The sequence below is a fragment of the Bactrocera tryoni genome, chromosome 1, assembly GCF_016617805.1.
Source record: "Bactrocera tryoni isolate S06 chromosome 1, CSIRO_BtryS06_freeze2, whole genome shotgun sequence".
Lineage (NCBI taxonomy): Eukaryota > Metazoa > Arthropoda > Insecta > Diptera > Tephritidae > Bactrocera > Bactrocera tryoni.
The window spans coordinates 65,606,787-65,620,678 of NC_052499.1; the positions used below are offsets into that span (position 1 = coordinate 65,606,787).

At 38.3% G+C, this 13,892-nt stretch overlaps 1 protein-coding gene across 1 annotated transcript; it reads left to right on the forward strand.

Annotated features, from left to right (window-relative positions):
- Window positions 1–11,877: 11,877 nt before the first annotated feature.
- LOC120774176 lies at window positions 11,878–13,674 on the forward strand. Its single transcript, XM_040103636.1, has one exon. It carries the CDS (start codon window positions 11,878–11,880, stop codon window positions 13,672–13,674), a length of 1,797 nt encoding a protein of 598 aa, XP_039959570.1.
- The last annotated feature ends 218 nt before the right edge of the window (window positions 13,675–13,892 follow it).

Here is a 13,892-nt window from a genome sequence, read left to right on the forward strand (position 1 = left end):
ATAACCTAAATTAATATGAGTTTTTAAGAGTTCGAGTGCACTTTCGCTTTGAAAACAAGGTGGTTGCACTTATTATATAAATATTCTAAGTACAAAGCTGTTTAAAGGAAGGATTATGTAACAAATCCTTAAGATGATGCATTTCGTGAGGGATTTTTACTTTATTTTGTAATTTTATTGACAGCGAATTTACTTTATATTTAAATGACTGTTTTTTGTTTAACTCTTAATTGGACATTCATAAAGTTTCCTGTTTTGAACATTCGATCCAGCTCTACTTCTATTTCTAGAGTTAGATAAGTTATATCAGCAAAATGTCCAACAGGGTTTGTACTAAGCTCATTTTAATCCTTTAGTTCAATATGTCTTTAGCTTCTCTTCGTTTTTTATATTATAATGCTCTGTGGCGCGTGATAAAGGACATGCCCCTGTTTGGGCTTGAAACAATAAAAAATTGTGAAGTGGATTTGTGACACCCTTTAGCTAAATTGCAGACATATATGTAAGACGCCTCTGTTGTGGCACGCGCTGTGTCTCGAGTGCTTTTTATATGCGTCTAGCGAAATGCGGTTGTTATGATGCATTTAGCGATTAATAAATATTGATATATTTCGTTGTTTCAAAGACACTGCAAAAGGCACGTTCGTTTGTTTGAGAATAGAAAACTGTAAACACCTTTCGCTCAACACGAATGAGAGTCGGTGAAGACAAGTTTTTTGAAACGGCTGGCTCGATCGACTTGAAAACTACATATGTACATACGTTTATGTTAGTTATATTTGTCGAAGGAATAATATTTTTATACCCTGAACAGGGTATATTAAGTTTGTCAGGAAGTTTGTAACACCCAGAAAGAAGCGTCGGAGACCCTATAAAGTATATATATAAATGATCAGTATATCAAGCTGAGTCGATTTAGCCATGTCCGTCTGTCTGTCCGTCTGTCTGTCTGTTTGTATATATACGAACTAGTCCCTCAGTTTTTAAGATAAGATAAGATAAGAAATTTTGCAAACGTCATTTTCTCTTCAAGAAGCTGCTCATTTGTCGGAACGGCCGATATCGGACCACTATAACACATAGCTGCCATACAAACTGAACGATCGGAATCAAGTTCTTGTATGCACAACTTTCACATTTGACAAGATATATTCACGAAATTTGGTATATGTTATTTTCTAAGGCAACAATGTAATCTCCTAAGAAATTGGTCAGATTGGTTAACTATAGCATATAGCTGCCATACAAACTGAACACATAGTTACTAACAGAAATGCACCTGTGAAGGGTATTTAGCTTCGGTGCAACCGAAGTTAACGTTTTTTCTTGTTAATAATAATTTTGATTTTCTAAGCTGCACTGATGGAAAAAATTTTGTCGCAAGACACAACTTATGGGAAGCCGTCATTTTGTCAAAAATCTCTTGCCCAAAAAAGTTCCCGCAACAAAAAAGAAAAACAGAGAGACTGCTTGCCATCCTTTTATTATACTAGTCGTTGGATTGATAATATTTGTTTTTTCGACACACCACTCTCCAAGTTTCGGCGAACTTAAGGGCTTACATGGGATTCCGCGGGTAAAAAGCAGCCTCTTTTCAACAACGCTTTTCTGATATAAAAAAATTAAATATTTTCTGATAATTTTTTATTGTTACAAACATATATTATTAACAGGGAAATTCTGAAATTTCAGGAAAAACATTTTTTAAACTTGGCTATTTCCGGTGACTCCCATTGCAATCCTATTGGCAGGATAACTCTTTACAGTATCGTCTAAAGTGATAAAAATACGTCTTTTAGTTAAAACCTTAACTTAGAACTTGGACGAAGGAAAAAAAACAGAAAATTGGATTTTTGGCAGACATTTATACAAAAAAATGAAATTTTCAGTGAAAATTTCGGGACTTTTTTTCAAATATTTGTAATCGTCTCATTCAAGTCCTTAAGAATTTTATCTCAAAGACCTGTGTAAATTTTCATGAAGATCGGTAGAGTAGTTCTCGAGAACTCTTGCGACCCATTTTCAAAAAAAAAAACAGTTTTAAAGAAACCCATTTAAAGACGGCGCACTTAGCCTAGCTAGCCTCGAGGACACAAGTTCTCAAAGCTGTATCTCCGAAATTATTACTGGGACTAACTTGAAAATTTAGGAGAATATTCTAGAGGTGTTGTAGAATTTAATAAAACAATAAAAAAATCAAGTTTATGAAACCCGTAAACCCATGTAACGATCTACCCGACTGCATACGTGGTGGTTTGCCTATTATTGTTTCAATGATCTTGAGAGACTTTACTTTTAAAAGGAACCCAAAAACTGGATCACTGGAAAATATGAAGTATTTTAATTAAATTTTCAGCGAACCCTAGGGCCTTCGAAGTGAAAGTATTTCGGAGATATGAGCGTATTTTATTATTATTTTTCTCAAAAAACTGTTTCAGAGTCATTGAGGAAAACTTCCCTGTAACGATTTCATATTTTTCCACGACCTTCTCAAATGTTGTCAGTAATATACCCTTCACAGGTGCATTTCTTTTAGTAACTATATATGGAAGCTATATGCTATTGTAATCCGATTTGAACAATTTTTTCGGAGACTATCTCCTTAAACAGTAATCCATGTCAAATTTCGTGAAGATACCCCGTAAAATGCGGAAGTTTTCCATACAAGCCCTTGATGCCGATCATTCGGTTTGTATGACAGCTATATGCTATAGTGAGCCGATCTGAACAATTTCTTCGTATATTACAATGCTGTTCCGACAAATGAGCAGCTTCTTGAAGAGAAAATGACGTTTGCAAAATTTCAAAACGATATCTTATACTTTATAGGGTCTCCGACGCTTCTTTCTGGGTGTTACAAACTTCGAGACAAACTTAATATACCCTGTTCATGGTATAAAAGGGGGTTATATGCTGTTAGAAGGCCGAAAAAAGCGAATTTTCCAGATTTTTTTCTAAGAAATCTTTTAAATTTATTGAACCAAAAATAAGCATAAAAATGGTATCTTTTAACTGTATTTTAATATTTAGTGTTCGTGAAAAATATTTTTTTGAAATCTCCGTGAGCTCTGCTCAAAAATGACGTTTTGCGGTGACCCCTATGCCACTCAACTGGATCCTCTGAAATTAAAAAAACCAAACAGATTTGGTTAAAGTAATGTTAAATCTAGTAAAGCAAATCATTGGAATAAGCAAAGTAAAACTTTTTGACAATATTTAAAAAGCTCCTATTAAAATTTGAGACTAATCGGTTAAGCCGTTTTCGAGTAATGTTGGTCATCGACTGTGAAAACACCATTTTGAGAATATCGCGTTTAAAGTTTGCAATGCACTGCCAAGCACTCTGAAATGCCTTCGCAAATTTGCGTGTAACTTCGAAAATATTCACCGGAATGATATAAAATTTTGTGTGTGAGTTCTTTAATATATGGATATTAATATATACTAAGGAAATGAAATAAAAAGTATTGATTTTTTGAAATATCTAACTGTATATAACCCCTAAACTTACAGACCTTATATTCTGCCGATGAGTTTCGCTCTGCCGTTGAACATTTTGAAATCTCAAGACAGAAATATATGTCATCTGCGTTGTTGTGTGTGGGAAAAAGAGTTCCTTTAAGAGTAGAGTTGATTGTAGATCTGCGTTTTATACCCTGCAAAGAGTATTTTACGATTGATACCGAATGTGTAATATCGGAATGCTACAAATGAAACGCGTGTAATCTAGCACATCACAGCTGGAGGACCACATTTCCGTACAAATCGTTCCATTATCGCAACACCTTCAAAAGTTTTATGAATAAGAATACTAAAGTCGATGTCGATTTATTCGAGAATAATGCGTCAGATGGCTGATAGATATGAAATCGTGATATGGAAGCTAAAAAATTCACAAATAACTAAAAATATCTTTATTTTCCGGAGTTTCACTGATTGCGCAAAAGGCTAGCGGTGGTGTCGACCAAATCTAAAATCACAAAAACAACAAAAAAATAACAAATCAGTGCATTCGAAATAGGCGTGTTTGGGTAAAGTGCTTTCGGTGCTTATCGCATGGTCAAAATTATTGAAACAAAAAGTATACATGTACATATGTAAGTATGTGTGAAATAACAACAAGCCAAGTCTACAGTTTCAAGTGTTTAAAGTTAATTATGGAAAAAATCAAATCAGTTAAATACCGTCAGATATGACAACATGCAATTCAACTGATTAGATTTTTTTCGGCTACCAAAAAATAATTTCCAAATTACTTGATTAGATTCTGCCACAACACAATCAGGCAACAACACGCACACACATACACTCATACTCACACAAGAAAGTTTCGATCACCTTCTGTCAGCAATTTGTGCAGACAACTGATAGTTCGGTCAACAACAACACCAACAAGGCTATGTATTCATCTAGCATTTGACTGCTGATAGCCAGCGCTGATAAAAACCCAAATGTGTGATGTACATGTGTATGTGTATTTGCCAACCATTCCGCCTGAAAGTTTACTTCTTCTTCTTCTTATGGGTGGTGGTAAATTGTTAATCGAATAGTGCTGCCACAGGAAATCAAAATTGAAATCGAATCACAGCTTACAGCGAAATAGTCGAAGGGGTGGCGGTCGGGGGGCTGATATGGAGAAGAACAAATAATAATTGTTATCGCCAAGCTGCTTGTCGTTTTCGAGCGTTAAATTGTTATTGTAATCAATGCTGATGGCACTCGTTGTAGGAAATTGAGCAACAACAACAACAACACTGCACTTCTAAACTTATGCCACCAGATAAGTGCGTCTGTGTGCGTCTATTAGATTGTTGTTGCTTTGTTGTTTGCTGATCGTTTCATCAATTTCGAGCATTTCAGTAGCTGCCTACATACCGACACGCTCGGCGATAGCGTGAAATCAATTATTAAACGCTATCGCCGACATGCACGCTTGTTGATTGAAAATCGGTCGGAGATATAGCACTCGCATCGCTTGTGATAAATAATTAATTTTGGTAGCACTTTATGGGCGTAGATTGTGGGAAAAATAGCTGCACAGCAATCTAATAAGCACTGAAACTGGGCGTTAGTGTTAGGGTGTGCGTGTGAGCACGAAACGTCCTTGGTGTTCGATCATCATGAGTCTCGAGCATGAAACTGTATTTAAAAAATAATAATTTTAATGAAAAAAATTTAATTTTCAATAACTGTAAACTTACTACAAATCTACAATAATAGAAGGATAAGAGTCCGATTTTGGTACAATTTGCACGTTTTGTTCGATAAGTTCTTGCCATCTTGAGAGTAATTTGTAGAATATGGTCAGACGAAATCATGCACTTAAGTGCGCTCTGTCCAATCCACAAAACGGGGGACCACACAATCTGCGCCAATTACCGTGGAACAAGCCTCCTTAATATCGCATATACATAAAATCTTATTGAGCATAGTATGTGAAAGACTGAAGCTCAATGTCAACAAACTGATTGAATCTTATCACTGTTTCTTTAGACCTGGAAAATCTACTATCGACCAAATTTTTACCATACGCCAAATCTTGGAAAAGACTTGTGAAAGAAGAATCTGCACGTATCACCACTACTTCGATTTTAAAGCCGTCTTTAACAGCACGAAATGGAACTGCCTCTATGCCGCTTTGTCTGAACTTGGTATCCCCACAAAGCCAATACGGCTTTATAAGCTGATGTTGAGCAACACCAAAAGCTCCGTCAGGATCGGGAAGAGCCTCCTGTAGCCATCGATACGAGGAAGGTTTCAGGCAAGGAGACTACCTATTGCGTGACTTCTTCAATCTGCTGCTGAAGAAAATAATTCGAGCTGCAGAGCTTAATCGAGCGGGTACAATTTTCTATAAGAGTGCACAGCTGCTGGCGTACGCCGATGATATTGATATCATTGGCTTCAAAAACTGCGCCGTTAATTTTGCTTTCTCCAGACTAGATAAGGAAGCCGAGCAAATGAGTCTGGTAGTGAACGAGAGCAAGACGAAATATCTCCTGTCATCAAATAAACAGTAGTCGCACTCGCGACATGGCTCGCACGTCACTGTTGACAGTCCGAACTTTGAAGTCGTAGATAACCTGGTCTATCTTGGAACCACCGACAACAATATCAGCCTCAATATCCAACGCAGAATCTCTTTTGCCAATAGGTGCTACTTAAGACTGAGTAGGCAATTGAGAAGTATAGTCTTCTCTCGACAAACAAATACCAAACTCTACAAGTCACTCATCATCCCCGTCCTGCTATATGTTACAGAGATATGAAGGATGACAAAATCTGATGAGTCGACGTTACGAGTTTTCGAGAGAAATATTCTGCAGAATATTTATGGTTCTTTGCAAATTGGCCACGGCGAATACTGCAGTCTATGCAACAAGGAGCTGTACAAGACATACGGTGGAGAAGAACCTGGCTGCACTTGGTATCTCGAACTGTGCCAAATAGCGAAAAAAGGAACGAATGTACGCTGTTGTTAACTCGGCTATGCGGTGTCTACGTCAGTAAAGAAGTATAACAAGTAGATTTCACACGCTTTTCTTGACGTAAAAATCATTCGCCATAGACATATAATAATATCAATTGGTGACAGATGCGGATTATAAAATAAATGCATAAGAACCTGATAACTAAGCTCCCGGACCGTCCTAGCGATTACTTTCGCTATATGTGAACTTACTAATTCCATTCCTATTGGCCAAAACTTTTCTGAGAATGATTCATTGATAAGATAAGTCTAATTGCGTCCCGAGGTAAGAGTGCCGTAGCGAAGCGTACTTCCTCGTTGATACACTGTGGAAAAGTTCCCTGACCTTCAATCTTGCTTTAACCACCGTTAGCGCAATCTTAACTTGTTTCATGAAGTTTTTTTCTGTTAACTAGTGTGGCACCCATACGTCGTACTTCTTTTTATATTCAGCCTGTTTTGAATTTTTTTCCAATTTTCAGCTTTCTAGCTGGGCAATCGAAATACTGCTTACGTTTCAGACGGACTCTTTATTTTCCACCATTTTATCGGCATCTTTGACATCTTTGACCATAAACACTTTTCATATTTTTAGCTGGATGGTTGGAGCTTTCTTTCAAGTTTTTGCTCAGCCGAATTCACGAATACTGGTGGTTTCAGTTATTGCGTCAATTTGGTCTTATAAAGTTGGCTCTTAAAGTTGGGGCCACTGACCTCGAGTTTCTGTAGTAAATTTCAATAATTTCGACTCGTTGTTGGATCGTATAACTTTCCATGATGAAATGGCAAACCTGACTGAAGGTTAACGTCGTTTGCTGTCCCTATCGACCTGCTTTTGTAGTATTCCTATTGAAAACCCCGTTAGAAGTGAAAGTAACTTCAATATCATTTCTTTCAGGAATTAATCATTCTGTTAGTCGTTATTTATTGCCAAGAGTGTTGAAACATGGCAAATATCCAATCAGAACACCATTTATTAAGTAAACAATGCGGAAAAATTTGAAAATGCCTGGCAGTTCGTACACTTTGGTTACAATTTGAAAATTTTTGTACTATGCTATGCTAGATATTCGGACAGGATTTTCGGGTATTATGAAAACCTATAAATATTAAGAGCAAGAGCCAGATTTAACAGCTGTTTCAAATATGTTTGCAGAATTAGTCCATGTATTCATCACTAAAGACATTATTTTGACGACTACTGTTTTTGCATCACTGTCATTGATGAATATATACACACAGCCAGACTCCAAATTGCGATCGATTGAATATGTTTCTAGAAAAATCGAACACGTTACAATTATGGGAGGGATTGGAGGATATAAAAGCAAACATGGATATAATTAGAGTTTAACCTATTCCTCAAAGGCCTCTTAGACAGGTCCTAGTATACACAGGTATTCATGAGCCGAGGGAAAAAGGATACATGATTGGAACAACAAAGGGATTGCCTTAAAATCATCCATATTTTTTTTAAAGGTTTTACTGATCGCTTAGTTGTTTTCTCACAAAAGAAAAAAAAAAATCTCGATATTAGGATTTGTGTTTAATTTTTGAAGAAAATTTAACATATTAGAGCTATTATGACTTTTGTTCTTCGTATAGTCGAGTTATTTTACTTTTGATTTATCCAATAAGGGAATGAAAGGAAATTGTTTCATAAAAAACTTCAGCAACTGCAATGCTCAGCTAAACCATAGTCGCCATGGCAATCGGATCTACGCGATCTGAACGAATTCGGATTTTTAACCGGCCAGCACAGTCAACTCTGCAATAATCTCAGTCTCTAGTAATAATAAACCCCGCTTAAATATTGATCTGCACACGCCTCGGGCTCTTCTCATTCAGCAGTTCCCTCCACTTCATTCGATTTGCAGCAACTCAATCGATTTCTACTTACGATTTTGATCAAACAATTTCTTTTCTTTTTAATACTTTCTTCCGAAACATTTCATCAATCAATTCGGCACTGCACTTCTCACCTGAAAGATTTCGCCTTACTCACATGCACATATCCACAAATACCCGATTACTGCCTGCCGTGAGCTTAATAACTCAATAGACAAATTCAATTGGCACAGTAAATAATGGGGCCACCCGCTTTGACTGCTCAACAACAGCCGGCTATTGATGAAGTTTGTTAAATACACACATTTGTCCTTCTGCCGTAGGCGTCACTCTGTTTGTACACCACAACGAAGGACACTTTTTGCGGCACAAACCGAGTTCATACATATTAGTACTTACGAATCCGTATGTGTGTGTGTGTGCGTTTGTGTACTGCCGCAATTAGGCGCACACGGTATTTTTACCCAGCAATCATGCGATGATCCTGTCAAACCCTTCGATTGTCCTTTTTCTCTTCGCCATTCTTTCACCGCCCTTCGTATTGTTGTTGTTTGTGCCAATTGCCGTTTGATTCGATCAGCGGGTGGTTCGCCCACGGTTTAGCCCACAGGCGTCGATGACGCCATAGCTCAGCGCAGTTCCGACAAATCCAGCCGTACACTCTCGGACCGGCAACGCTCGCACGCCTCTCTCGGCAATAGGTTTGCGGTAGCCAAGACATGCTCGCCGCCAACACCAAACAACAAACAAGCAAATCGCAATCAAATATATGTAGAATATTTGTGTTTGCTTGCTTTTTTGTTGCTTTGTTGAATTTCCATCGAAATGTCATTGAGTTTATTGTGCGCTTCCTTGTCGCTGGCGGGCCGCGCCGTTCGTCCTTTGTGTTTATGGCAACATTGTGTAATTTGTTATTTGTTGTCAGTTGTCTGCGGACATTTTTATATGCATTTATTCATATTATGTAAGTATATGCTGTTGTTGTTGTTTGTAGGTGTGTGAATATTGCATGTGATCCGAACGACCGGGTGTTGCGTCACAACAAATAATGGCTCGGCCTTTTGTTTGATTTGAAATTTTTCCAACGCATATGTGATTATTTGTTGCTTTTGTTGTGGTTGCAATGACATGTGGTGTTATTCTCAGATATTGAAATATATTTGTTTTACCTTCATCACCTTCAATTTTGTTTCTTAGATTGTCTGTAACGCTGTTGGTTTAATTCCATTTTGATTCCGCAAAAAATTGTTGGAGTTGTGATTTCGGCAAGGAAATAAAATTTTAATTATTTAAACTATCAGTAATATCTTAATATAAATACCATCAGATTTATTTAAACAATAGTTCAATTGAAAAGTCCCTGACCTCCTATAGTAAAACACATTTTTTTTTACAAAAATCATTTTTTTTATTAAATATGGTTCCATGCAAGGGTGATCAGTGATCACTGATTGTAGCGACGCTTCAACTAGATCATTTTTGTATTACGATGTGTCTTTTGCTTCAAAATAGGCCTCAGTTTCGGCGATCACCTCTTTGTTCGACGAAAATTTCTTCTCAACGAACATGCTTATGAGATTAGATAGTACGCATAATGCGAAAGCAATTCGAAACTTAATTCATGAATTTTCACCGACTTGTGACGCGGAGCATTATCTTACTGAACACTTACACTTTTTTTTCTTCAAATGCGGCCGGTTTTCGTCCTTCAAACGGGCCAACGCTACGTATTGTCCTTCCTTTTTGAAGGTAAGATCAATAAAAATTATTCCATGCGCTTCACAAAATGCAGACACTATAATCCGATGGTTGAGTTTTCATCAACTCGTCGTTGTTTTTTGGTCAAAAGTGAGCTCGCGCGGCACTCATTTTGCACAAAGGTGTCTCGCGCCCAATTATTCGTGAATGATTTCTGTGTACATCTCGTTAAGTTGATATCTTTGGAGTGGGCATTCTCCGGAATAGCCTTGAAAATCGAAGTGCATGCTGCTTTGATGACCCTCTCGTTTCAAAATTCTTACCTTTCATAGGTCTTTTCAGGCAAGGAAACAAAAAAAGTCCAGGGGGCCACATCTGGGCTGTAGGGCGGCTGCCTAAGTGTTGGCATGCCGGCCTTGGTTAGGTAACTGTTCACAAGAAAGGCGGTGTGAGCCGGGGCGTTGTCGTGGTGCAACTTGCAATCGGCTGCGATGTGTTGTCGGACCCGATTGCCCCTTCGTTTGAGTCTCTCGAGGACTTCTACGTAAAACTTGCCATTTACGATTTGTCTAGGATGAACAAATTCATGGAGGACGATGCCTTTGATGTCAAAAAAGACTATGAGCACCGTTTTCCCTTTGGATTTGCTCATTCTTTCGGTCTCCATCAGCGACCTCTTCCCGGCCCTCAAAAAAGGTCTGGTGCCACCGAAACACTCAACTTCTTGCTAAAGTAACATCTGGATAAGCCTGCTTGATCATATCAAATGTCTCTGTCGCAGATTTAACGAGTTTCACACAGAATTTAACCGCGTATCTCTGCTCTAACGAACGCTGCGTTTTCGGCTTGCACCACTCACAGAAACACGTCGTGCGAAAATGTTTGTCCTGACTCTTCACTGAGACTCTGAGACAACTGACCAGCCGCTCGTTCGTTAGTTAGAAACGCTCTTTACCGAATCCAGTCGGTGCGCACACGCTCCGAAGTACAGTTGCGGCGAAATAAAATCATTCATATTCCTTTCCGGACAAACCCTGTAACTGAAGAGTTTCTATAGGTTCTATAGGTAATCGGGTTAAGATTTTGAATCAAAATTATCCTTATACACACAACATTTATATTGATTAATTTTAGAGCCTAAATTGCATAACTTTTTAGTCTGTAATACTAGAATCATCAAGCTAACAGAAGTTATAAAGTTCTTCTTAGTGTTCGAGTCGAATATTTTAAAGTCAAATACTTGTAAAAAATCAAATAAATTTCCGATAAGTGAAATTTTGAAAATATACTAAGAAGATGTCAAAGGACTGTTAACTACAAAATCTGGTTCCCATTCGCTAAATCATATTTTAAGTTTCTACTCTAAGAAGCAACGATTATTTTCTGAGCTCGCAATTCAAAAGAATTCAATCATGCGACATACAGCCAATTATATTAAGAGCGAGAGGGACAACTAATTGGCATTAAAATTAATGCCTTGACCATTAACTTTATTTTACGAAACAGAGGAGAGACGCGCTATATTGAGCGCTCCAAAAATATTCAGACGATTATGGCGAAGTAACAAATTATGGTAATTTAAATTCATCATCTAAGATAATTCTAATTTCATACAATTGAAATGGCATCAAAAAATAATAGCGAAACAATTATTCTGAGATAATTATTTTAAAAGTATGGCAAGTAAGTTACTTCACTAATAAATAAAATGGATAGAAATTCTATTGTATGCACTACGTAAAGTAAAATTAGAAGTAAAGCATTGCAGGTTGCAGTCCGCAACATCTCATAAAATGGCGACCGCTCGGCAAATAGTTTTGCTCTTGACAACTTTTGCGCTGTTTCATATAGGCTTGCTTGAAATGACAATTCTGGCAGAGAATACTCAAAATCGCAAACTACAAAGCTACAAGGACTTTCTGGCAGCAATAAACGACGAGGAATACTTTGAGAATTGCTTGTTCTACGGTGAGCCAAGGCATAGCGAAGTACTGAATTTATTCTTACGCGCTGCTACTGAACACTTTAGGAAACCCGTTATAATACAAACTGTCAGTAAAATCAACCAAGAAATCTCAAACAGGTTTAACAGAGATATGCTTATCGTAGCACAGCTCACAGATTTAGAGACGGTACTATCGACACTCGCCACGACACTTGAACGCATGCGACAGAAACGTATAATACTCAGCAGCGCTGAGCGTCTAACACACGAAACAGTGGAAACGTATTTGAGACTGGTTTTCCGCTATTGCGAGGCGGAAAAATTACTCAATGTTGTCGTGATCTTTGACGATTTTTCCGAAACGAAATTATTTTACAGTTATAGTATATTTCCGAGTTTCGAATTGGAAGTGAAAATGTTTGGTGCTGACGGTATGGCGGTGTTTCCACGACGCATGTTAGACCTACAAGGTTACGGCATACGCACGGTACCCGATCAAATATTTCCATGGTCATTCACATACGAGCTCGATGGTCAGGTGAAGATTGGTGGATATGTGCAAAAGCTTATGGAGATATATGCAAACTACCTCAATGCCACGCTCACTTATCCAGTACCGATATTACTCAATGACGTCACTATTTCCCCCCGTATAGGCGAACTCGTGGCCAGCAACCAGCTCGATATACCGACAAGTCGCATGTTCATTGAAATTGCAGAAAATTTCGATGAGGCGTCAATACCTTTTGGTGTTAGCAGCTTGCACATTATGGCGCCGATTGTGAGACATCATTCCTTTTGGAGTTTCCTCGCCATCTATGGCAAATGGCAACATCTGACATTTTGGCTACTCAGTTTCTCGTCGTCCGTTATGCTGTTCTGTCTATGTAGACGTTTTCAATACATGCGCGTCGGTCGGCGATTTCAGAAAAACTTTTTCGCCGCGCTGCTCGAACCCAACTATTTATCATCGAATTTCGGCGTAGTGCATCCGCTGCGCATGCAACACTTGGTCACGTTACGTTTGATAATTTGTGTATCGGCCGTGTGCTCCTTATGCCTTTACACAGACTTTACGGCCCATCTAAATACGTTTATGACTAAGCCGACAATGGTGCGCAATCCGAAGAGTTGGCATGATTTGGACTATGATGGCCACAAAGTGCTCTTCTCTAAAGAGTTCTACGCCTATGTCCGTATGTGGTGTGGGGAGGCATGTGCGCACATTGAGCGATCTCTGGAGATTATCGACTCTCGCGAGAAGTTTGGCGAACTGCAGCTAGGCTTTAACACCAGTTACGCTTATCCGACTGACGTATTTTCCTGGCATTTGTTCAAACTGCAAATGCTCAAGCTGAAGCAACCGATTTTTCGTATGACAGACATCTGTTTGAAGCCGCGTGTATTCCAATGTTTCTTTCTGCCGCGAAATTCGATATTCAAAGAGTCGCTGGATCTGTTTCTTACACGCATTGTGGATCACGGTTTGCAAGAATATTTGATTTACATGACATATCTGGAGGCGGTGCGCTCTGGTGTCATTAAAAGTCTTACACGCGGCGATCATGTACTCGAACAACCGCTTGATATGGCATATTTTTCTTTCATGTGGCCCTTCTTTGGCTTTGCTTGGACGCTGGCCTCCATCATATTTGCGATCGAATTGGTTAGTGTACGCTGGCGAAAGTGGATTCCAAGGCAGAAGAAACGTTGACTTGGAAGGTATTATTATCTAGCTTTAAGAGAAGTAAAGGTGATAATTTAAAACAGTTGAAATGACTCATAAATCATCACCGGAAAAAATAAATAAGGGTCAAACCAGGTCAAGTGGTTCGCGAAAATTTCGCAAAACCACCGATTTTCAAAATTAGCAGTTCATTGCTTAATGGACCAGACACATACCACGCGTTATAAATATTTCGTCAAAATTCA

Bases quoted from the DNA above. Each gene is read 5' to 3' on its own strand.
- LOC120774176 (XM_040103636.1), top strand. From the start codon at position 11,878: ATGACAATTCTGGCAGAGAATACTCAAAATCGCAAACTACAAAGCTAC.